We start from the raw sequence: 24,927 nt of genomic DNA, 5'->3' as shown, positions 1-24,927 counted from the left end.
ATGCATCTTTTAAGGCAGAGGGCAAGGAACAAGGGGACTGATGTGGAAATCCTACAGCATAATTCAAAGATCTTAGGGATGATATTGTGAGTAAAGGATTAGTAGTAGCAGTTAGGAGGGTTAGGATGAAGAAGGAAAGCGAATCATCTTAGTTGACATTATTATTGCTGAGTGAAACACATATGATGTCCAAGTTTTAGATCTTATTCTGCAGGCTATTTACCTTAAAAATCTGTTTAGAGCAGGGTTCTTAACTTGGTTCAGGGATTTACCCTCCACAAGGTCAGTGAATTGGATAGGAAAACAATTCCACCTTTATTTTCATGTACCTCTAACTGAACCCAGTTTTTCTTTTATAAACGTAGGCAACCAGTCCCCACTAGTTTTGGCAGTACCTATGGCTTTGTCACCAATAGAAATCACAGGTATTTTCATATTACATTATTGTTGCATGTAACTCAAAATAGTCTTTATATTCAAAATTATAGTACTAGTTAGACCTGCCTCTAAATTTATTTAATGCTTTAATATGGAGCATGTATGTTACTATAGCAAGATTGATTTTAAAGTAATTTTATGGTAACTGAATTTCTCTAAAATTGGTTTTCTTTATAATGCTATATATTTTATTTTATGCATTTAAAATACTCTGAGAAGGGATCCGTAGGCCTCATAAGACTACCAAAGGTGGGGGATCCATGACAACAAAAAAGATTCAGAACACTTGGTGTAGAACTAGCACCTCCCACCCACCCACACAAGTTGTTTGGGCAAGTTCTTGGTTATTGTAGCTAAATACATTGATGCAGGATTGGTCTCTCAGTTGGTGGATTTCCAGTATTTATTTTCTTTCCCTTTCTAGTCTTGTTCAATTTTAAATTACTTCTATGCTTATCAGTGCCCTCCCCAGGGGTGTGAGATTGTAAGGGTGGGGAAATTAGCCAATTAAAAAAGGTTTGGAAGACCTAGGAAAGTTCTGGGAAAGGTTCAGTGAAGTAAAAGATAGAATTAATATCTAAAATTTCTTGAAATCATCACATTATCAGAATTATTACTCTGATCACCATACCCACAGCTAAAACTGTGGTTCTTTTCTTACTTAACGTCTAAATCAGTTTTTAGTATGGAGAAATCGGTCTAATCGGTATTTGTGTTTCTGGTTCTAGTTGCTTAATTCACCAGAAAACTTAGTGTCTGTTTTCTTTATTAAACCTGATTTTCCAGTTCCCTGCAGTAGCCAAATAGCAGCAATGAGTGTCTTTCTCTAGTTAAAATGCTCTGGATCCCAAACTATTTCAAAGGTATTTCTGCAAGTTGTAAATCCAAAGCATTATGAATAAAAATTTTGTGTTACTGACCTTATAAAATATGAATTGTGTTTTAAATGAAATTGCAAGAGGAGGAAATAGATTGATGGTCTTAATTTTTTTTTTTTTTTGGCTGTATTTGATCTTTGTTGCTGCATGTGGGCTTTCTCTAGTTGCGGTGAGCGGGGGCTGCTCTTCGTTGCGGCGCACGGGCTTCTCATTGTGGTGGCTTCTCTTGTTGGGGAGCACGGGCTCTAGGCACAAGGGCTTCAGTAGTTGTGGCGCACGGGCTTAGTTGCTCCGCAGCATGTGGGATCTTACTGGACCAGGGCTTGAACCCGTGTCCCCTACCTTGGCAGCCAGATTCTGAACCACTGCGCCACCAGGGAGGCCTGGTCTTAAATTTTTGATGGCAAGAGAAAAGTTTAGTTCATTAAATTCTAGGTACCTAGGTATTCAAAGTAAAACGCAGGCCACAAATCTAAGGAGCAAATATGGGCAGAGAAGGAGAATGAGAGTTACACAGCAATCTTGTATACCAAGAGTTAATAGAAAATCAGGAGGTGACCTACATTTTAGTCCTGTGTCTAGTTCTTCAGAAGCGCCGAAGAGTTACATGAATCAAAATGTAGTCAAAGCTGTGCATCATAGTTCTGTTTTCATGATGAATGCCATTAATAAAATGGAGCTTAATAAGTACTAACAATTCTAGGTTAAAGGGTTACAGTGTCTTAAGACTCAAGTTCATAGATGCTTCCACCTTTCAGAAGTAATCAACTATTGAATGCAGTACTAGGAGGATTGGTGACTTTTGAGACTCAGGAATTTAAATTGAGAATTGAGGGCTTGTGTTGTGGTTGAGGGTCGCCTGCTGTTGAAGTCTGGTAATTTAGGAGGAGGGGGGAGAAGGAAGTGCCTTTCTTAACTGTTTTAAATGAATTGTTAACCCCAACACACTCATGCCAGAAACAGAACAAAAAGGGAAAAGAAGGCAACGTGGCATGATTACAATGAGAAGCAAGAAGAAAGATACAGGAAAAGATAAACAAGAATTGCCTGTAGGTGACTTTTTTTGGCCCATGGTAATTTGGGTGCTGTTGAAGGATGGGAAGAAGAGCTATCTATAGTTTTTATAATATTATGAAAGGCAAAATTCTACTGTTAAGGATGGTGCACATAAATATTAATGTATAGGAACATTAAAAGGAATTCAGACTAAAGAGAGTAAGGTGGCTGGAACTGTTAGCAGTAGCAACCTAAAGGGGGAATTTGAGCTAGTTCTTAGAGTTGAGCGAGATTGTACTAGACCAGGTCCTTAATTTCTACCCTCATAAAAAGGAACATAAAAGTTGGATGATGATAATTTGGCAAGAGACTAAGTTTGAGATACACTGTCTTGAGAATGTAGATGCTATGAAAATGGGTATATTACAGCACTGATTCAGTGCTCATACTTTTAGTTCAGTAAAGACTCTGACATTAATAATCTAAAGATGGGAAGATAAATGGCATAGGAAAAGACATTTATCTGTTACGACTGTCACTTCTAAACTTTTATAATTATTTGACTTATTTGAATCAAAGATGAGTAGATGCTTCCTGATGACTTTATACTTTCGGTACAGGTAGTATTTTTGTATTCCTTTTTTTGTTTTCCTCATCTGCCACGTCAAGCATGCCCTAGCCTGGTAAAAACCTCTAATACAGCTTTTTATTCTTTAATTCAGCAAATGTTACTGAGCATTTCCTGCATGTAAAGCATTGTGCTGGATGCTGGGAATATAGAGTTGTGAACAAGACATAAAATGGCCGCCCCTATTATACTAGGATTCTCCAAAGAAATAGAACCGATGGATCATATATACAGGCATACCTCAGAGTTATTATAGGTTCAGTTCCAGAATACCACAATAAAGCAAAGTCACACGAATTTTTTGGTTTCTCAGTGCATTAAAAATTATGTTTACACTATACTGTAGTCTGTTAGGTGTGCAATAGCATTATGTCTAAAAAAATTGTACCTACCTTAATTTACAAATACTTTATTGCCAAAAAGTGCTAACCATCATCTGCGCTTTCAGCGAGTGGTAACTTTTTGCAATAACATCAAAAATAAAGATCACAGATCATCACCATAACAAATATAATAATAACGAAAATATAAAAATAATGAAAATGTGACAAAAACACAAAGTGAGCATATACTGTTGGAAAAATGGTGCTGATGGATTTGTTCAAGGCAGGGTTGCCACAGTTTGTAAAAAACATGATACCTGCAAAGAGCAATAAAGTGAGATATATTTATAGGTAGACAGAAAGAGATTTATTATGAGGGATTTGCTCACATGATTATGGATGCTAAGAAGTCCCATGACCTGGAAGCAAACTAAATGCCCATTGACAGACGAATGGATAAAGAAGATGTGGTACATATATATAATAGAATATTATTCAGCCACAAAAAGGAACAAAATTGGGTCATTTGTAGAGACGTGGATGGATCTAGAGACGTCATACAAAGTGAAGTAAGTCAGAAAGAGAAAAACAAATATCGTATATTAACGCATATATGTGGAACCTAGAAAAATGGTACAGATGAACCGCTTTGCAGGGCAGAAATAGAGACACAGATGTGGAGAACAAGCATGTGGACACGAAGGGGGTAAAGTGGTGGTGGTGGGGGTGGTTGTGGGATGAATTGGGAGATTTTGACTGATGTATATACACTAATATGTATAAAATAGATAACTAATAAGAACCTGCTGTATAAAAAAATAAAATTAAAAAAAAAGGGAGTCCCATGACCTGTGGTCTATAAGCTGGAAGCCCAGGAAAACCAGCAGTGTAGTTCTGGATGAAGCCCAAAGGCCTGAGACCAGGGGAGCCAATGATTTACGTCCCAGTTTGAGTCCTAAGGTTTGAAAACCAGGAGCACGGATGTCCTAGAGCAGAAGATGGAAGATGAATGTTTCAGCTCTAGCAGAGAGGGAAATTTCTCTTCCTCTGCCTTTTTATTCTGTTCAGGTACCCCACCTTAGGGAGGGTGATTTTCTTTACTTAGCCTGTCATTCAGATGCTAATCTCTTCTGGAGATACCTTCACATACTGTTTTACGTTTTATCAGCTATTTCAGAATCCCTTAGCCCAGTTGGGTTGATGCATAAAATTAACCGTCACCAATCGAGTCAGAGGGGGAAGACCTACGTTAAACAAATGTTCTTTTTTCTCTTGTTATTGTTATAGTCATAGGGATGGGCATATTTAGGTCCTTTAATCTGAACTGAGTATTTACGATAATTACACTGATTTACTATTCTTGGAAGTCCTTGGGTCTCATAGCAATACCTAAAATATTTCATTTCAGTCATTTTGTTTCTTTTCTAAGGTATTTCCATTTTCATCGAGATTTAATAGAGAAAAGAAACCTCTAGCTCCACATCTTCAGCTATAATATAACTCTTCTAATTGGTTCTCATGTCATTGTCACTCCTTCCCCTACTCCCCAGTTTCCATATTGCACATTCCAAGGCCAACTCTTAATACTTATGTCCCATCCATACTCCACTGATAATTCCTCAGTTATCTATAGAATTTAAAGCACATTAGCCTGGTATTCAAGAGTCTATAATATAGCCCCAAACTATCAGTCACTTTGATTCGCCCCTTTATGCGAGCCCATGGTCTATTCTTGCCTCTGCCTAGCACATCTTTTTTTTTTTTTTTTTAATTAATTTATTTATTTTTAGCTGTGTTGGGTCTTCATTGCTGCACACGGGGTTTCTCTAGTTGCGGCGAGCGGGGTCTACTCTTCATTGTGGTGTGCAGGCTTCTCATTGCAGTGGCTTCTCTTGCTGTGGAGCACGGGCCCTAGGCGCGCGGGCTTCAGTAGTTGTGGTTCGCAGGCCCTAAAGCGTAGGCTCAGTAGTTGTGGCACACAGGCTTAGCTGCTCCACGGCATGTGGGATCTTCCCGGACCAGGGCTCAAACCCGTGTCCCCTGCATTGGCAGGTGGATTCCCAACCACTGCGCCACCAGGGAAGCCCTTAGCACATCTTTTTCTACCTTATCTATCAAAATATTGTCCCTCCTTCAGGATCTGACTAGTAACAGACCATTTTCACTAGGTTTCTTTGGACAGATGTAGTTCCCACTGATCGTTTGCTTTTTCTGAATTCTGTTAGCATTTTTTGGTCAGCCCTATTGACTTGTGCATGTATTATCTTAGGCTTGTGCTTTTTATCTGTTTCTTAATTTTTTAACTAGAATTAGTTTGGATATGGGTTTAGAGGAAGGAAATAAGATCAGAGAGATGGACCTTGCCTTCTCTTAGCATCTTCTTCAGACCTTAAGGTACCTTTTTTATGCTCTCAGTAAGAAATGATGGTTTTCTAAGTTGCGAGCTCATTCCTTGGCCTACTTCCTTGATTGGTCAGGCAACACTAAGTCTAAAGACATTGATTTGAAACAAACAAATAGTAAATGAGACCTTGCCCCCTCCCCTTTTTTTTTAGCTTTCATCCATTAAGTTACTTGATTCTTCTGCATCTTTTGAAACTATTAGGAAGAATAAGGTCCAAATCAAACCAGTTTGTTTTTAATCTCATAAGTATCTGAGTTACCTACAGTGTGCACATTACTTTACCATAGTGTACTTAGTAGCAACACATTGCTGCTTATGTTGAAAAATGTCTAAAGATAAGACCTGAGTTTCTGGTTGAAGGCACCTAGAAAGCGGAGAATAGGAGTGAGGTTTTCATGTTTGTGGGTTTCAGATTGTCTGCAAACTTAAATGATCTCAGAGAATCAGCTTAGTGCTTGCTCGTTACCCAGGTTCTATGAAGACATAAGACAAACAGTAGGTTTTATCTTACAGGTGTAGAGAGAGAAACGCCAAAGTAACAGTACCTGAAGATTTGTATTGTCAAGGGGTTAGATCTTGGATATAGGCAGTAGTCAGTGGCTATAGGAATTCTGTGAAACGGGAGACCAATGTGGGATAGGCTACTTAAGGAAGATTTCTTTGGCAGCTGGGTATTAGGATGTTGCAATTGAAAATGGAGAGTTAGCAGCTTGCAGAATAAAAGTGGAAAACGTGGAGGTGAAGGTAGAAACTGAGTAAGTAGGATTTGGATAAGCAGAAGGCTGTTCCTGGCTCCTAATCTGTGTGTAATAATGTCGGGATGGGTTACACAGGTGGAAAGCACAGATGGGGAGGGTGTGAGATGTTAGATTTAGAGAAATAAGTTATATATTCCTTGAGATCAAAAGGAGGAATGAAAGAAACACCTGTCACTTAGGTTTAAAGAGTTATAATACCAATTTCTAAGCGGAAAGGCCTAATTATTTTAGAAGTGCCATAGTTGTACCATGGAGGAAAATGCCTTTGAATCATTTATGTTTTAGTTGTTTTTTTATGGATTGTCTTCTTGATATTGAGAATAGGGGCTGTGTCTTAAACTCATACACTTAAGCAATATGGAGAAAAATGCCTAATAACTTGTTTGGTTTTTTTTTTTTTTAAATTTACTTTATTTATTTATTTTTGGCTGTGTTGGGTCTTCGTTGCTGCACGCGGGCTTTCTCTAGTTGCTGTAAGCGGGGGCTACTCTTCCTTGTGGTGCATGGGCTTCTCATTGTCGTGGCTTCTCTTGTTGCGGAGCACAGGCTCTAGGCGCGCGGGCTTCAGTAGTTGTGACATGGGAACTCAGTAGTTGTGGCGCACGGGCTTAGTTGCTCCGCGGCATGTGGGATCCTCCCGGACCAGGGCTCGAACCCATGTCCCCTGCACTGACAGGTGGATTCTTAACCACTGCGCCACCAGGGAAGTCCTGTTTGGTTTTTTTAAAAGTGTGTTTCTGAATTCATCTAATGCCCCCTTGTTTCTAATTATTATGAGAGTATTCTGTTAAAGACTTACTTTACATATGACTTCCCACAAAGTGCTTTATGAAATTGTGTGATTGCATGAAGATGTGAGGTATGAATTTGTGCCTTTGGCATTTCAAGTTTGTAGTTTGGATTGGATGGTTGTAAAATTCACTTTATTGTAATTTTGTTAGGGAGCCATTGGTACAAATTTGTTGATGTAGACATGAGATGTAGTCTTATGAGAGTTGATTTGTGCTTTCTCTTTTGCCTTTGATTTTTAGTGACTTCCCATCACTGCCTTAGCTCTTTCTGGATTTGGTGTTTTTTTATAGAGTCATTTATTTTTCTTTAAAACCTAGATAAATTAGGTTTTTTTGTGTTTTTTTGTGGTACGTGGGCCTCTCACTGTTGTGGCCTCTCCCATTGCGGAGCACAGGCTCCGGACGTGCAGGCTCAGCGGCCATGGCTCACAGGCCCAGCTACTCTGCGGCATGTGGGATCTTCCCGGACTGGGGCACTAACCCGTGTCCCCTGCATCGGCAGGCGGACTCTCAACCACTGCGCCACGAGGGAAGCCCAATAAATTAGGTTTTTATATTAAAAATCTGCCATGTTCTTAGTATTGGATGTTTATAATGGCAAGGACTGGTTTTGAAGTTTCTGACAGCTTCCTAGCACAGATTTGCCTCTGCCGTTAAGTAAAGAAAGAAGAAAAAAAAGAAGGAAAACAAAACAGGAATCAGGAAAGGAGAACATAAGCTATTCACTTTGTTCGTCACTTATCTTTTTTAAAAAAACAAATATTTATTTGGCTGTGTCGGGTCTTACTTGTGGCACGTGGGATCGTGGTGAGTGGACTCTTCATTTCTGCTCACGGGCTTCTTTCTCTCTATTTGTGGTGCAAGGGCTCTGTAGTTGTGGCACACGGGCTCAATAGTTGTGGCAAGCAGGCTTAGTTGCCCCGTGGCGTGTGGGATCTTAGTTCTCCAACCAGGGATCAAACCCATGTCCCCTGCATTGGAAGGCAGATTCTTAAACCCACCACTGTGAGCTTTTCTTTAAAGTGTTGTAAATGTTGGAATGTATGTGAAGGGTGTTGAATTCCTATATGGAAAATAAAGGATTGAAAAGGGATAATTGCAGCAGCTTTGAACATAGTTTTAGGTACAATAAGGGCAGATCAACTCTGCCATTAGCAGATTGGTACATCTGTTGCATTTCTTAGGCTAGTGAGCACAATCTCTGTAAGGTTAAGCAGAAACTTTCCCCATCAGGCTACCTTTTTCTGCAAAGACATGTGAAAATGAATTCCTTTGTGTGTTCGATGGTAGTTATTCGTGTATCATGTTTGCGAAGTAGTAGTCCTTGGGAACAGCTGAAGCAAAAGCGTAGGAAGGAATGTGAGCTTTTTAAGCCTAGTCACCTTACGATCTTTTACATAAGATTCTAGGGAGCGTATTCATTGGATCTGAATATGAGACCATGCTTAAGTAGCTGGTTTTGCATTTTCTAGAAAAATATAGTTATTAAGATACTAAATCCCCATTCTCTAGTTTCAGTCTTAATTTTCTTTTATAACAGAATAACATATTAGAGCAAAATTTTAAAAAAGAAATAACACTAAAAACACTAAACAGGGGATTTCCTTGGTGGCGCAGTGGTTAAGAATCCGTCTGCCAATGAAGGCGACATGGGTTCGATCCCTGCTCCAGGAAAATGCCACATGCTGCGGAGCAACTAAGCCCATGTGCCACAACTGCTGAGCCTGTGCTCTAGAGCCCGCGAGCCTCAACTACTGAAGCCCGTGTGCCTAGAGCCCGTGCTCCACAAGATCAACCACCACGAGAAGCCCGCGCACCACAACGAAGTGTAGCCCCCCCACCCCGGCTCGCTGCAACTAGAGAAAGCCCACGTGCAGCAATGAAGACCCAACGCAGCCAAAAATAAATAAATAAAATTATAAAGCAAACCAAAAACACTGAACAGTTTTCCACTAAACTGATACTCATTAATGCCTTTGACACAGATTTTTTTAAGCCTTTTTTCCCTGTTTTGAATATTTTTAAAGCACATAAACTTCTCAAATGGTAAATCCAGGTATCATTTCTTATTAGAGTTAACAAAGAAATCACCCCAGTCTAGCTTTAAAATAACTTCCTCGTTTTGTTTTTTTTTTAACATTTTAAATAACGGCAAAATGCCTTTTTTTTTTCTTTTTTTGGGCTGTGCCACATGGCATAAAAGATCTTAGTTCCCTGACCAGCAATCGAACCCGTGCCCCCTGCAGTGGAAGCACGGAGCTCCAACCAACCACTGGACCGCCAGGGATGTCCCTCGAGCAAAATTCATAATCTAGATAAGTTTGAAATAAAAACGGTAGTGCTTATTTTCAGGAAATTACCCTTACCAGACTTACAGGCACATAGAAACTTGAAATCATTTATTGCAGTGATTTCCAGTTCTTGTAGTCTCTGAAATTAGCAGTTGATATTCCTAGAGTTATTGGGGGCAAATTGTATATCCACAGTAATATAGCAACAGATAATTAAAGCATGATTCTTCCAGTAAAAAGCAAATGTCATCTTTGTGGTAATATGGTTGTTTTCTGTGATCGGGAACTAAGCAAAAATGTGACTCCTTATTAATACAACCTGGTAGGAAATGGAACATGAGTTATAGTAAAAGGGATCTTTGCTTTCTGAAACGTTTTGGAATGACTAGTAGAATCTCCTTCATTTCTTCAGTTAAAAAGTAAGACCAGGTGAGGTTAAGAAACTTGCCCATCGTCTCAGGAATCAGTGGTGGATGGATATAGAATTCAGCTGCCCTGGTTAAGAGGAATGTTAAGGCTGCCACACAAGTACTGACTTAATTGGACAATGGGTTGCTTGACAGGAAGAAATCTCTTTACCTTGTGTTGGGCAATGTAGTCAGTCAGTGAGTTCATCAACTGAATAGTGGAAAACTTAACCCTAAATAAAACCTAACCAGAGAGGAAAAACTATCTTATTCAAATTTTTAAAAATTTGGTGATGTTAAGTGATAATCAGCTTTTTATAATGCCCTCCCTTTTCCCCCTTTCATTTTATTAGGTGGTATGGTCAGGAAAAAGACTACAATGTGCTAGTCATGGATCTTCTTGGACCCAGCCTCGAAGACCTCTTCAATTTCTGTTCAAGAAGGTTCACAATGAAAACTGTACTTATGTTAGCTGACCAGGTATGTGAAACTTTTATGAGAATAAAAACTAAGAAATACTACTGTTTACCACTACTTAACTATAATTTAAATGTGTGTAAACCAGAGAATTATAGTCCCATGTGTCACTGTTTAACGTTTGGATCAGCAAAAAAAGATCCATATTAAGGTATAGTCATTCAAGTGTATTACTCTAATATGACTTGTAGATGTTTTCCCATGGGTATAGGACGAAAACGGATTATACTAGTTTATTACACCTGTAGACTAGGAGTTTTCAAGCTGCTCCCATCAGATAGAGTGTATTTGTTTTAGTGTTGAATGTAGCAGGTTTCCTTATAAGATTTTGTTTGAAGAAAGGATTTGGAGTGTTTGTTTGTATATAAATATAGATAAATATGTATATATTGAAATTTTGTTTAAGCAAATTGAATGCTATGTATTATGTGTTGAATCCTTATGAAAGGTGTATTTTTGAGGAAAATAAGGTACTGAAGTAATTTAAGGAATAATTTTTGACCAGGTAGATGCTCTTGAAGTAAAGGATTCTCGGCCATTGGTAATAGTTAAGCAAAACCAGGGAAATTTTTATGTCATGAATTAGATTTATTCATTGGCTGGAGATTAGATGAAATTGTTTTAAAGCCAAAGATTAGATTTTTTTGAACTAAAGGAAATAAAAAAGAAAATTAGTTTTAAAGAATTTTAAGATGGGGAATAATAGGGTCAGGAACAAGCCTTGAGGAAACAGATAATATGGTCAGAGATAATAGGTAAATGTCAAGGAATTTATGATTAAAACCTCTTAATATGACATGTGAATGAATCTTAATAAAAGAGTTTGTATTCTGTAGGCTCAGTAACACATAGGCATTCATACAGTGAACATTTATTCGGGGACTGCCATTGTACTTAACACTGGGATGTACAAAGAAGAATAAGAACTAGTCTCTTCCCTCTAGGAGTGTAGAGTTTAGTGGAGAAAAATGGAAGGGTTCTGTCATAGAAGTCTATATATTGGATACACTAGTAACATCAGAGAAAGAATGTAATTTAGGAAAGGGGGTTGCAGGAAAGCATTTGTTTAAGAAGGAAACAGCTGAGTCTTGCCCCGTAGATGACAGGCAACACTTGAAGTAGTCTGTAGTTTGTGCTATTAATTTGTATTTTGCCCCACATTTCCCCTGTGAGTTAATACTCATAGTTTAGTTATGGGTATTTCTTAGCTAGGACAAATATGTACATAAGTGAGCCAGCGGTTTTGTTTTACTTCTTTAATACATGAGTTGCTGCTGTACCTAAAGATGCTATTTGAACATTGTATACATCTACTTCCTTGAGAGTATGAATAGTTTAAGCCAGAGATTACAATTTGGCTTCAAAAGACATTTGCCAAGGTAGAGGAGTAAGATTTAGAATCTGTATATCCATGGTGATAAAAGCTCTAGAGAAAATGAGGCCAAGTAAAAAATAGAATCCTGACATATACTACTAGAAGAGCAAGAACATATGGGTAGAAAGATAATGTTGGCAGCCTTTGCACATGGAAAACACTTTCAAATACAACTTGTAAGTATTTTACAGAAAAGGTAGACATAGTTGATAATTTGGAAATTAAAACTATTACAAAAGAGATGCCAGAGTTAAGACAAATTTTTCAAAATTTAAATCTATTTACATAACAAATGACTGATAAAAGATTGTTGTATGCAAAGAATTCTTAAAAATTAGCAAGAAAAGGACAAGCCAAAAGAATACTGGATGAGTATAGATTGACAGTTCATAGAATAGTACTAAATCCAAAAGGTCAGTAAAAACAAGCAGGTTTCCAAACTGTTAGGGAAATAAGCGAGGTCAGTACCTGTCAAATTGGCAAAATTTAGAAAGAACTGAAATAACTTTGCTAGTGGGAGAAAGAACACTACTGCTGAAAAAAATGAGTTGTTATAAGCTATTTTGAAGGGCAGTCTGATGGCACCTATCAAAATGAAAAAAATACATACCTTTCAGCCCAGCAACTCTGCTGTAGTAGTATGGGACTTATAACCCATAGAAATAAAAGCACTAGTAGGTAAGGATATATTTAAGTATTATTAATAGCATTATTGTTTATGGTGGGAGAATATTGGAAATAATGGGAATACTGTGAGTTAGGGGATAATTGGGGAGTACTTCCATCTGTGCCATAGAATATTTATAGCCATTAAAAAGAATGCTAAGACCATACCAATTGACGAGGCAGAATTTCCAAGAAATTAAGAAAAGCTTGTTAGAATGGCATGTTTATTATTCAGTTTTGGACTATGATCATACAAGTATGGAGAAAAATCATGGGAGAGTCCAAAAAGCATGCAAGAAAGGAAACCCAGCGTGTGTATGTCCCCATTTGTATAAAAAGTTACATGCTTACATTGTATGGTACCAACTTGCAGGAATGTTTGGGTTATAATTAGTTAAAAACAAGTGAACAAGAATAAAGTGAGTGGACCGTTTCTATTTCAATTTAAAGCAATAACAACAACTTATAGCTACTATATCAATTGGTCAACACCCCTTACTCCCAAGCACAAGTGAGTTTATGTGTGTATGTATATAAGAGCATGGAAATGGATCTGGGCAATAGCAGGCTGTTTTTATATTTATATAGGTACGTCAGGAGGCATAGGATTGGCTTTTACTTTATATAATTTATTACAACAACTGAAACAATTCTAAATGTATTAACTTTTGTAATTTAAAAATAAAACCATTTTTTGCTATCAGGTCATGTTTTGCTACTATCATGTTTATAATCGTTAATAGTGAAAGAATAAGCCTAAAGAACACTTCTGGTTTATGCTTATATATCCATCAGTCTAGAGGTAAATGCAGTGCCTGGTTGCCCTTTCTTTTTAATTTTGACTAGCACTGTCTTTGTGAACTCTAAATAAAGTTAATAAAGTATACCTGTGATCTTGAAAAATAATTGGCATATTGAAGTAATTGAGAAATAATGTTTTCTTTTGTCACTTAATACAAATCACTTAATTTTCTCCCCTCCTCCCCTTTTTTCCAGATGATCAGTAGAATTGAATATGTGCATACAAAGAATTTTATACACAGAGACATTAAACCAGATAACTTCTTAATGGGTATTGGGCGTCACTGTAATAAGGTTAGTCACATGTTCTTTGCATGAAGGAACAAAGAGTAAAAAACTTCAAGAATTGCTTTGGTGAACTTTCGGTCTTTAAATTAAGAGTCATAGTAAGTTGAATTTGCTATTGATAATTGCTTTAAAAGATTGTACTAGAAGGATAATCTATTAACTTAATAACTTGAAATAAATTCTCTCCAACTTACCCAACCAAGGTTAGTTATTTATATAGAAATATAAAATTCCAAGGGCTTATAGTGAAATGTAATCATCTATATTATTTAACTATTGAACAGTTGTATCTATTTTTCATTCATTCGAATATCTAGCAAACAAAAAGCAAACAAAAAACCCCATGTACTTTTCTTCCTGAATGCTAAAAATCAGATTTTAACCTTTGTCTCTGAAGTGTGGGTTTTTTTAATATATGTGCTTGTGCCAGCGTGGGAACCATTGACCCATCTGTCACCATGGCGTTAACATTTGCTGACTAAGCATGGTTGATAATGAGAATTCTTCAGTCCTTGGATTTGTGTATTCAAAAGGATAACTTTTGGGCCTGCTTCAAAAGTAGTTGACAGTTTCTTATTTGGGTGCCAAGTTGGGTGGGGTCTCCACCCCTCTTCCCCTCTCCTTTTCAAAGGGAAGTGTAGACAAGTGAAATGAACATACATATAATGAAATTAGTGTTCATTGGGGGCTGCAGAATGATTGAATTTATGGGGTGATTGGGTTTTAGCTAGTGACGCATGATTGCAGTTAAAAACTAATTGTGTTGAATTTTTTCTGCAATGATTAGTTTTACTGAGTGAATTGCTTTTTTTTATTAATTCAATGTTGAGCTCGGGCAGACAGGCAGCATTGGCAATGCACTAAGCATGTTATGATCTGATGATCTGATAGAAATTCTCAACTTCAGGACAACTTGGGGGGTTTTTGTTTTTTGTGTTTTTTGTTTTGTTTTGTTTTTGGAAGGAACATTCCCATTTGTTTTATTAAACCATTAGGGAATGTTTGGTGTTTTTAGGTCTAGCTATAAATGTTTACCTTTGTTTGCCTGTATGAATGCCAACTTGGAGCCATTACCATTAGAACTGGTGTTATTTGTTAATGCGTGAGACATTAATGTTGGTCTGACCAAGTTTTAGGAATTTAAATTTTTTTGTTGAAAGCTGAGCTTTAAATAATAGAAGGTGTTTAAATCTACATACAACCTTTCTTGCCATTCCCAATTGCATCTTTTTTTTTTTTTAATGTTATGTGGCTTCTCTCTTTGAAGCATCCAGGTTCTTAATTGTTACTATAAAACCTGGTAATTTAATTGAAAAATTACTAGTCTTAATTTTGGGGGGCAATTTTGTCAGTATGACCCTAATCTTTTGACCATTTCCCAGCCCTTGTCTTCCCATTTTCTTCCTGCTAAAGACCCATTATCCTCATGTGATCCATGTTCTGCATGTTGACATTGCAGTACATGGTTTTTGTCTTAAATTTAATGATGGCCTAGATAATACCTCTTTGCTTTTTTCCCCCCTTTAAAATAGCTTATTAATCACATAGTTGTGTTAGGAAATCCAAATTGACCAGTGATACGTAAACCTTTTTAGAATCTTGTATCCTCTTTTAGAGATATTAAAAAGAATATTGTGAAGCTGCTTTGCTGTTAAACAGATTCAGAGAGACCCTAGGGTTAGAAGTGCAGTGTTCTACCTAAGATTCAAATTCTAAATGTTGTTCTTGAACATTTTAGATTAGTGTTTTGTTTATGTAGTTGGTTTTTAGTGTTTTCTGTATTGTAGTTTGAAATATGCCAGTTGTATGAGACTGGATTCTTCGGTCAGCTTGTTCCAGTAGTTTTCTATTTGTGGGTAAAGAGTTGGGTGGGGGGCGCTTTTGAGGTTGATTTTTAAAGTCAAATTTCTTATTTGGAAAATTGTTCTGAATTTGATATTTAGGAGTAGTCACTCCAATCATAGTGAATTTGCTCATCTCTTCCAGTAATCAGCCCTGCATGCTTATGAAAATAAATTTTAAGGTGACTAAATGCCTTCTACCTCTTCCTTACTGAAGATTTTTTTCCCCTGTACAATCTTTTTTAGGGGAAGGGCAGATTGTGGTACCAAAGATTGCAGATCCAAATTCCCCCCTTTTTTATTAATAAATTAAAGAGCCAAATGTCACCATTGCTATCCCTGTTTCAGGCAGTGACACAATATAGTGGCATTAAAAACCTGAGTATTTTCCAGAATTCAAATGTTCTTAAGCATGTGATTCTTATTTGGAAAACTGAGAAGCTACAGTGCTTGGTGGAAGAAGGATGGCATTTGGCTACCCTGTTCTTTCTCTAATGCCTCGGTGTTGCCTGTCTGCGCCGGCCATTGTTGCAATGTAAGCAATACTGTTTGATGCACTGCCACCCTCTATTGTCTGTTTAGTGTTTAGAATCTCCAGTGGGGAAGAGGAAAAGAAGCATGACTGTTAGTTCTTCTCAGGACCCATCTTTCTCAGGATTAAACCAGGTCTGAAACTGTCTCCTATTCCAACCTCAATCCCAAATTCATGTGCTTTTCTTTCTTACTGTTTTATTTTGATTATTTTTGTTTTGTTTTAATTCTCGAGAATGTAGATCTTGCTCAAGCACCTCTTACGTTGGCATTATTCAGACATACTTGGCAAACATAACATTACTAAGATGTTTCTTTGTGGCTTTTGCTTAAAGTTTGTAAAATTTAGAGAAAACCTAAATGAAAACAGGATTATGTTTAGATCTGTAACATCCACATGAGGAAATATGTTGATCTACCATTGAAATTCTTTACCTAATGGTAAACTTGAGATAGACTGTTCAATTTTTAAAAATAATTTGGAGTTGCATTATTGCTGAATGATATTCTGCGTCAACTCTTCCCCTTCCCCTAGCGTACTTTAGGTAAGTGTAGATCAGATCTCAGATCTAGTTTTTCTAGAATTGATTACCCCAATATAAGAATTCTCTCAGCTTCAAACAAGTGGCATAAAATGCTTAAAGAGCATTATATGCTCTGGAACTAGAATATACTGTATTCTAACAACATAACGATAACTGAAGCACTTATCAATTACCATCAGTAACATATGTAAGATAAACACATGCATAACCTGATGATTTAGTGTTTAGCAGGCTAAACACTCCAGTAACTTTCCAAATATTTTTTAACTGTAAGCAGAACTCTTCATATTTACTTTTGTAGAAGTTAGATAGCTTTATTACTGTATGAATTTTCAGATAAACAAGGGAAAATAATTTTTAAAAATCACACCATTTAGGTACTTAATCTTTGAAGCTCCTGAATGAACGAATCTTTATCAATTTAGTATACCCTGAGAAGTAAGTATTGACATAAGTAATCAGAAAAGGAAAAAAGTTGCATTTGATATGTGAGCATACTTTGTAGTTCCGTTATTAAACCACAAGTATCACCTGGGTAATCATTTAATCCTTTTCCATACTGCCCAGCATTATTTCAGGAACTACGTTCTCCCACTGTTAAAACGGTTTCAGGAATTCAATTTTACTTTTATTCACAAAGAAATACCAACTGTGGTAACTAGGTCTTGGTTGGGCAGAGAGGGAGGATGGTGGGTAATTAGGTACATTGTAAGGCAACTTTACTGCCCTATTTTTACTTATCCATATACATTCACACATTTTACTTATATTTTATAACATAATTATTTAATAATAGGTTTTCTGGGTTATAAGGAAAAGTAATCTTGTGAATTTCCTGAAGGGCAGGAAAATGTGACTGCTGGTTAGGAGAAAAACTGTTGTAAATACCAAAAACTAAAATTGGCAGTAGCGTTTCTGAAGAAAATGGCACGTCTGCTGAATGGAGTTATCCCAGCGTACCCAACATTAACTCATTTCCACATTCCTTTGAAAAATATGCTGCATTCTTTAAAACAGCCACAAATTTTACTTAGAACATGTAGTTAAAATCCACAGAAAAGCAGCTTGACAACCGAAGAGTTTAAACGTCTCTTTGCATATGCAGACCTATAAAAACACATTATTTTATGACGTTGAATACTTACTTTTCCTTTTTTGGTTTTACCTTTATATATCTGCGCCTGTTGGGTTGTATCCTTGGTATCACATGGTTTCATGTAAATATTTCCCATTATATATGTTTTTACTCGTTTTAAATTCAGTGCATAGAGAGCGACTAAAGAAGCATGATAGGTACCAGAAGGTAATGAACTATCAAGAGATTTAAAATTTTTAAATTTTAAGTAGTTTTCAGTTGTTTGCTCTTAAAATGGGATACCTTTATTTATCAGTGACGTTACTTTTCCTGACTCATTTTCAGTTTTTATAGGAGGAGAAAATTTAAAAATTTTTTGCTTTAATATTAAAGATTGAGATACTTAAGAAGGTAGTGTTTGTCCATTTTTGTTCTTAATAAGTTAGGTTTTTGTCCTTTAGAATTGTAGAAGGAAAGAACTCTAGTGAACACTGAGTTTTTATAAAGCAGTCTTTTAGTTGTGAGAAAGTGGTTATTGAGTTGCAAATGCAGCTGTTGAATCTAGACATGAATGTAACTATCAGACATAACCATGTCAGAGTTGTTCCTGTTTTCTCCTCCATTTGGAGTACTAAAGGAAGCAATCTTAGAAAATAATCCTTAGAAGAAAGTTCATGGCCTAATCACTTTTTATTCATAACCCACATAATTTTTTTTTTTTTTTTTTTTGCGGTACGTGGGCCTCGCACTCTTGTGGTCTCCTCCGTTGCGGAGCACAGGCTCCGGACGCGCAGGCTCAGCGGCCATGGCTCACAGGCCCAGCCGCTCCGCGGCATGTGGGATCTTCCCGGACCGGGGCACGAACCCGTGTCCCCTGCATCGGCAGGCGGACTCTCAACCACTGCGCCACCAGGGACGCCCCCACATAATTCTTTGGGAGAGTTTTTAAATGCCGTGAAGTTGGATGTCCTTTTGGGTTTGTTTTTCCCTTGTTTTCTTTTCAGTGTGAATCTGTAGAACTTAAGTCATAATTTTTGTTTTGCTTAACATAAGTATATTTTGCTCATTTTAATATTTGAGTACTGAGCCAATTTTCATATCGAAAGAAACTTAAAAGAGTATGAGCTTTATTTCTCTTAGTGGTTTATAACATTAACTTTCCTGTCCCTATTTTATAATAATTCAGTTGTTCAAGAAGTGAGTTTAATCATACAAAGAGCTTTCATTATCCAGTTACATTTTACTGAAAATTTAATCTTCATTCTTTGTAGTAGACCAGGTGAAAATAAGTGTTTCATTGTCAATATGGTTACAGAAGCTCAAACCTCAGCCTTTCCCATCCAGTGTATAACTAAGGCTAGGTTGTAGTGCCTGCCTGAAATAGGCATTTTTCATCCTCCTAAAAGAAGCACTTGGTCATATCTTTTTCACTTAAATCAGTAACTTGCTTTAGTTTTTTGTTTTGTTTTTTTTTTTGCGGTACGCGGGCCTCTCACTGTTGTGGCCTTTCCCGTTGCGGAGCAACAGGCTCCGGACGCGCAGGACCAGCGGCCATGGCTCACGGGCCTAGCCGCTCCGCGGCATGTGGGATCTTCCCGGACCGGGGCACAAACCCGTGTCCCCTGCATTGGCAGGCGGACTCTCAACCACTGCACCACCAGGGAAGCCCGCTTTAGTTATTTTTTGACGCAAACCCTAACAGTCTAGGTGGTCATGTTTCCCAGTATATCACAGACTGTAAACTGCAGCAGAAGGAACCTAATGTCAGCCTAATGGGAAGAAAAACTGCAAAATTTAGGTGTAAACTAGAAAAGAATAGTGTAGGGCTACGTAGTATAAGAGCACATAGACCTGCTTTGCTTGATAAACTTTGTAGACATAACTTTTGATAAGTGATTTTATGATAAAGACTAAATAAAATTTTAAGTTAAGATTATTTTGATTTAGAAGGTAGGTAAATATGAACATATTTTGGGTTTTTCCCCCCAAAATACTTTTGCTTTTTTTCTTCTTTGTATAAAAGTTTTAATCATGGAGAGTAAACCTGAATTAATTTTTAAAATTAGCTACATTATAAATGAGTATCTTACGCCCTGTGTACCATTTAAATGAAACAGCACTAAACATTATTTTGTTCTAAAATACTACTTGGTTTCTGGTTAGCTCATTTAAACTGCTGATTGTAAGCCACCTTTATTTAAATAAATAAATACTTAAGTGCTTTTTAAGACTTTAGATCAACTTGTTATATTTTCCAGAAGCTTAAGCTGCTCACATGCGTAAATGTCAGTTGGAAATAAAATGAAATGCATGCTTGTTTTAAAATGCTTATTTATTATAAATAAAAATCTTGGTTTTGTTGTCAATATACAACTTTCAGAGTTGTCTTATTTTAGATAATGAGCATTCTGTTGGCATACTAAAGAGTGGCCTTTGTAGAATGGAAGAGTTCCAGATAGCTTATGTCTAGTTTTTTAAAACCCCATGCTTGTTTACCAGTGTAACAGGATGTCAGGCTTCATTATGGCATGCAGCACACTTGTCAGCAACTCTGATATTGAGCATGTATACATTTCTCCACTATGTTAGAGGTTCCAAAGACAGGCTCCTGAATGTGTAATGAACTGGCCTATGAAATTGTTCAGCTGACAGGGATCAACCACTTGACTTAACTGTGTTTTTTTAACTTGATTTATTGATGAGGACTAATAAAAGCTTATTGGAGTGTTAAGTTTGTTCATTATCTGTTCTGTTTATGATGCTTTATTTTGATATAATTGAACAAAATAGAATAGATGCCATTTAATGAGTAAGAAGCAGTTTAACTGAACAAGATTGGAAACCTAATGTCTCTTTATTTTCTTTTAAAGTTATTCCTTATTGATTTTGGTTTGGCCAAAAAGTACAGAGACAACAGGACAAGGCAACACATACCATACAGAGAAGATAAAAATCTCACTGGCACTGCTCGATATGCTAGCATCAATGCACATCTTGGTATTGAACAGAGGTGAGTTTGAAAATTGAATGTGTTTATCAAATCCATAGCAAAAGCCATTGATGGGTTTTTAAAATATTTTAATTAGTTTCTTACAATATCTAAAGATGTTTCTTGGCTGAAGATTTGAAAGACACTTATTAATCCTTTTATCTGCTGCTTTGGACAGTGCAAAGAAGCCGATTAAATGAGGCCTTTTTGTTTTCTTTGTTGAAGCTTGTCTTTTGAGGAGAAAATATTGCATGATGGAAATTAGAAGCATAAATGCAACTTTATGTTTCTTTTTGCAGCTAAAGACAATACTTTTTTTCTTAATACTGATCTTGGGCTTTTTATATGTTAGTGAAGCAAGTTGAGTTTAGGGGAAGAATGTATTGGTTATTTCTACAAGGAAAATGTTATCTGATTTCTAATAAACCAAAATGTGGTTGGTGGACCATCCCCGTTCTACTCTTCCACCCCTACATAAATGAATAGGATTTAGTTTAAACATTGTCATAATTTCTGTGGTCTTTCTATTTTCTGACTTGAATTCTAGTTTTTCATCTTTTGTCAATCATTTTTCTTTTTGCTCCTTAAAATAAGCGTAGAGGGCTTCCCTGGTGGCGCAGTGGTTGAGAATCCGCCTGCTGATGCAGGGGACACGGGTTCGTGCCCCAGTCCGGGAAGATCCCACATGCCGCGGAGCGGCTGGGCCTGTGAGTCATGGCCGCTGAGCCTGCGCGTCCGGAGCCTGTGCTCCGCAACGGGAGAGGCCACAAGAGTGAGAGGCCCGCGTACCACAAAAAATATATAAATAAATAAGCGTAGAAATGATATGCTTCCAGGTTATGGAACTTCATGAGAATGAGCTTTTAAGCTTAGGGAATAGCCATGAATATCTGAGTACCCTTGGTTAAACTATAGTTTCACATCTTCTGTAGGCCATTACCAGTCCTTAAGTACATGTATCTGTCTGAATATGTGTGTAAGTGTGTATGTGTTTGTGTATATATTCATATAGATGTTTAATTAGCTTAAAGTTGTTAATTTTTTCAGAGTTATCCCTAAATAATCTTTGTGAGCTTCTGTAAAACTTATGTCCTGCTAGATGGTTCTTCCATCTTTATTAACCTCATTTATAAAGTTATTTAGCTAAATTCTTTTTGCTCTTTAAAAGTTAAGTTGCAGGATCGTGTTGGATTTTATAATTTTGGATTCTGTGAGGAAATTTTGTTTAGAAGTAACCCATTAGGAACTTTTTTTTAAAATTACCTTAACTGAGTAACTCCTTGCACAAGATACCAAATTACTTTCTCTCCTTGCTTGGAAACATTTTTTCTTGTGTACCTGGCTTTCTTTCACATGTTCTTCACAATAATTCCAGCCTTTAAATTTACATTTTCTTTTCTAGTCGCCGAGATGACATGGAATCATTAGGATATGTTTTGATGTATTTTAATAGAACCAGCCTGCCATGGCAAGGACTAAAGGTAAACCAGACTCACATCACCAGCTTTTTGTTTTAAGAATACAAATACACATTGGAGATGGCCTTTAAGGTCCCTTTCAAGTATGAGGTTTTCTGAGAGTGAATGACTTTGTTTTTACCTTTATTGGTAAAATAAAATCTGATCGTTTCAGTAATAATTAGGTTAGTAGACTCTCACAGTCACACTTGAGGAACAGTTTCCTTTGGGACAATTAGCAGGTACCCATTGGTAACCAGTAGCTTTACCTGGAAGGAACTTGACATGGGCTAAGAAAGGTGGAGACTTTCTCATTTTGATGTGTTGCCATTATGTTGAAAATGTGTACTTTTATGTACAGTAGAACTAGTTTATCCAGTAATACTAGCTATATTATTTAATTGTCCTAACATTTTATTTGTTTCCATTAATTAGGAGTTTTACCATTACTTTTGTGAGTATTTGTATGGTAATGATAAATTACTGTGTCCAAGAATTTAATGGCTGTTTAGTTGCTTTATTGGTCCTTTAAAGGTAAATGGTCCCTATATTTATTGAGCATCTATGAGCTTGACAAATTGCTCAGTGTGGGTAGCTTTATCCAGTGTGAATATTTTTACACTGGAAAAATAACACCAGTTATTAATGTCACTAAATGATGGGCAGGCACATGTGTTTGGTATTGATCTGCTTATTTTGCCCTTGTTGAATATGGGTTAAGAAATCTCATTTCAAATTTGACTCCACCCATTTTTACTTAAATCATATTCCTGTTAAACTCACCCTTTGCTAACAGCTAAAAACGTTCTTGAAGCAGAAAGTCATGTGAAAAGTTACCAGTTTAGGAAAAGGAGATTACATGTATTATACTTTGATTTCTTTTTTATTCTAGGTTATTTCTCTTGAATCTCAAGTTTCCTTTTATGTGTAGTATGTTAAACTAGTAAAATTCTTCTCATAATACTGAGTATATCTGTGTGGTTTCTTATTCTCCACAGGCTGCAACAAAGAAGCAAAAGTATGAAAAAATTAGCGAAAAGAAGATGTCCACACCTGTTGAAGTTCTATGTAAGGTAAGTGTACATGATGATTTTTTTTTTTAATATAAATGATCCAGGAACAAAAAGGAACATTTTATTTTACAGCCTTAGAACTTAAGCATCCTATTGAGTAGCTGTTTACTGTTTTAAATTTACTTTGGTTGATTCTTGGTATCTTTATGAATGACTTGAGGACTTCCTGGTGGCACAGTGGTTAAGAATCCGCCTGCCAGTGCAGGGGACACAGGTTCGATCCCTTGTCTGGGAAGATCCCACATGCTGCGGAGCAACTAAGCCTGCACGCCACAACTACTGAGCCCACACACCGCAACTGCTGAAGCCCATATGCTCTAGGGCCTGCGTGCCGCAACTACTGAAGTCCACGTGCCACAAGTACTGAGCCCACACGCTGCAACTACTGAAGCCCGTGCACCCCAACAAGAGAAGCCACCTCGAGAATCCCACGCACCATAAGGAAGAGTGGCCCCCGCTCACCACAACGAGAGAAAAGCCGGCACGCAGCAACGAAGACCCAGCACAGCCAAAAAAATTTAAAAAGGAATGACCTGAATATATGAGTCATTTTAAAATAATTGTTTTATGTTTCTGGTTTAGGCCCTATGATCTGTTTTAAATTGGAGGAAAAATAAGAAGGAGGTAAACTTTTCTAATAGAACCTCAATTCCAAACCTCAAAACCAATTTATGAGAAAATTAAGTTAAGAAATATTCCCCTTATTCTTAAACTGGTGCCAGAGAAGAAAGGATATCCACAATTGGCATATCAAGGAATTAGGGAAACAAAAGCAAGCAGAATAGAACAATCCAGAAATAGAAAGTGTCCAACAGTATAGATGGCAGTTTGAATCTGGCTCATTTCTCTGAAATCTCAAACTTTGAAGAGAGGCACGTGAGTTGAGAGTGGAAAGATACTTTTGTCATGATGTCTCTTCCGTAGAAAGAAGACCACGTGGTCATCTTTGTGACAATTGCATACCTGAAATAATTAGAAAACAATATATAATTACATATTTGGGTGGTAGAAGGGAGAAATCAGCATGAGTTGAAATAGTACTCTGGAAGGGAGTAAATGGTGATGTCTTTATGAGTCTCCCCATCCACAAATTTGCTTTCTCTTTTTCTGCATATCTACAGAAACAGAGGGGATGGGTTGAGAAATTTATGATCTTTTCTGAGACTCTTTGGGGATTTGTTTTAAATTATGAAATACATTTTAGGTTAATGAATAAAATATTCAGGAAGAGAACGGGAGGATTTAGTACATTCTCTGCTTGTGTGCAACATCTTAATTTTGATCTGGAAATTGTGAACTACATTTGTCTTTCTGGATTAGACACATATAATTGATTCAGGGTGCAGTGAACACCGAAGTATTAGGTATTACTATAAAGTAGTGAGATTGTTTTCAGTCTTATGGTCCAGCGGCATGGTCTAGCGACAGTTCATACTTTACATATGAAATACTTATCATGTTGGCAGTTTTCTTTTGTAGAAGGAAGTTCATTTGATAAATGCAGAATACTATTAATACAGACTGTGAATGTATATTAAAAGTTGAGGACTTCCCTGGTGGCGCAGTGGTTGAGAGTCCGCCTGCTGATGCAGGGGACACGGGTTTGAGCCCTGGTCCGGGAAGGTCCAACATGCCGTGGAGTAACTAAGCCCGTGCGCCACAACTACCGAGCTACTGAGCCTGCGCTCTAGAGCCCGCAAGCCACAACTACTGAGCCCCCGTGCCACAACTACTGAAGCCCACGCGCCTAGAGCCCGTGCTGTTCAACGAGAAGCCACTGCAATGAGAAGCCCGCGCATCACAACAAAGAGTAGCCCCCACTCACCGGAACCAGAGAAAAGCCTGCACACAGCAACAAAGGCCCAATGCAGCTAAAAATAAAATAGATAAAATAA

At 37.2% G+C, this 24,927-nt stretch overlaps 1 protein-coding gene across 6 annotated transcripts in view; it reads left to right on the top strand.

Annotated features, from left to right (window-relative positions):
• Window positions 1-24,927, top strand: part of CSNK1A1 (casein kinase 1 alpha 1) — a 50,522-nt gene that overhangs the window by 13,141 nt on the left and 12,454 nt on the right. For 3 of the 6 annotated variants that reach the window (XR_003792873.1, XM_029219180.1, XM_029219178.1), the window contains exons 3-8: window positions 10,268-10,394; window positions 13,429-13,527; window positions 15,945-16,028; window positions 20,384-20,523; window positions 21,905-21,983; window positions 22,958-23,032. Coding sequence is in view for 4 of the 6 variants with exons in the window: in XM_029219180.1 (XP_029075013.1) it covers window positions 10,268-10,394; window positions 13,429-13,527; window positions 15,945-16,028; window positions 20,384-20,523; window positions 21,905-21,983; window positions 22,958-23,032 (604 nt within the window). In the remaining 2 variants the exon portion in view is untranslated. The remainder of the gene's footprint in view (window positions 1-10,267; window positions 10,395-13,428; window positions 13,528-15,944; window positions 16,029-20,383; window positions 20,524-21,904; window positions 21,984-22,957; window positions 23,033-24,927) is intronic. The other 3 variants (XR_003792874.1, XM_029219182.1, XM_029219181.1) reach the window with 1 other exon arrangement.

Source organism: Monodon monoceros, unplaced genomic scaffold, assembly GCF_005190385.1.
Source record: "Monodon monoceros isolate NGI ecotype Baffin Bay Population unplaced genomic scaffold, NGI_Narwhal_1 Super_Scaffold_12, whole genome shotgun sequence".
NCBI classification, from domain to species: domain Eukaryota; kingdom Metazoa; phylum Chordata; class Mammalia; order Artiodactyla; family Monodontidae; genus Monodon; species Monodon monoceros.
This window is presented reverse-complemented; position numbering and strand designations above follow the sequence as displayed.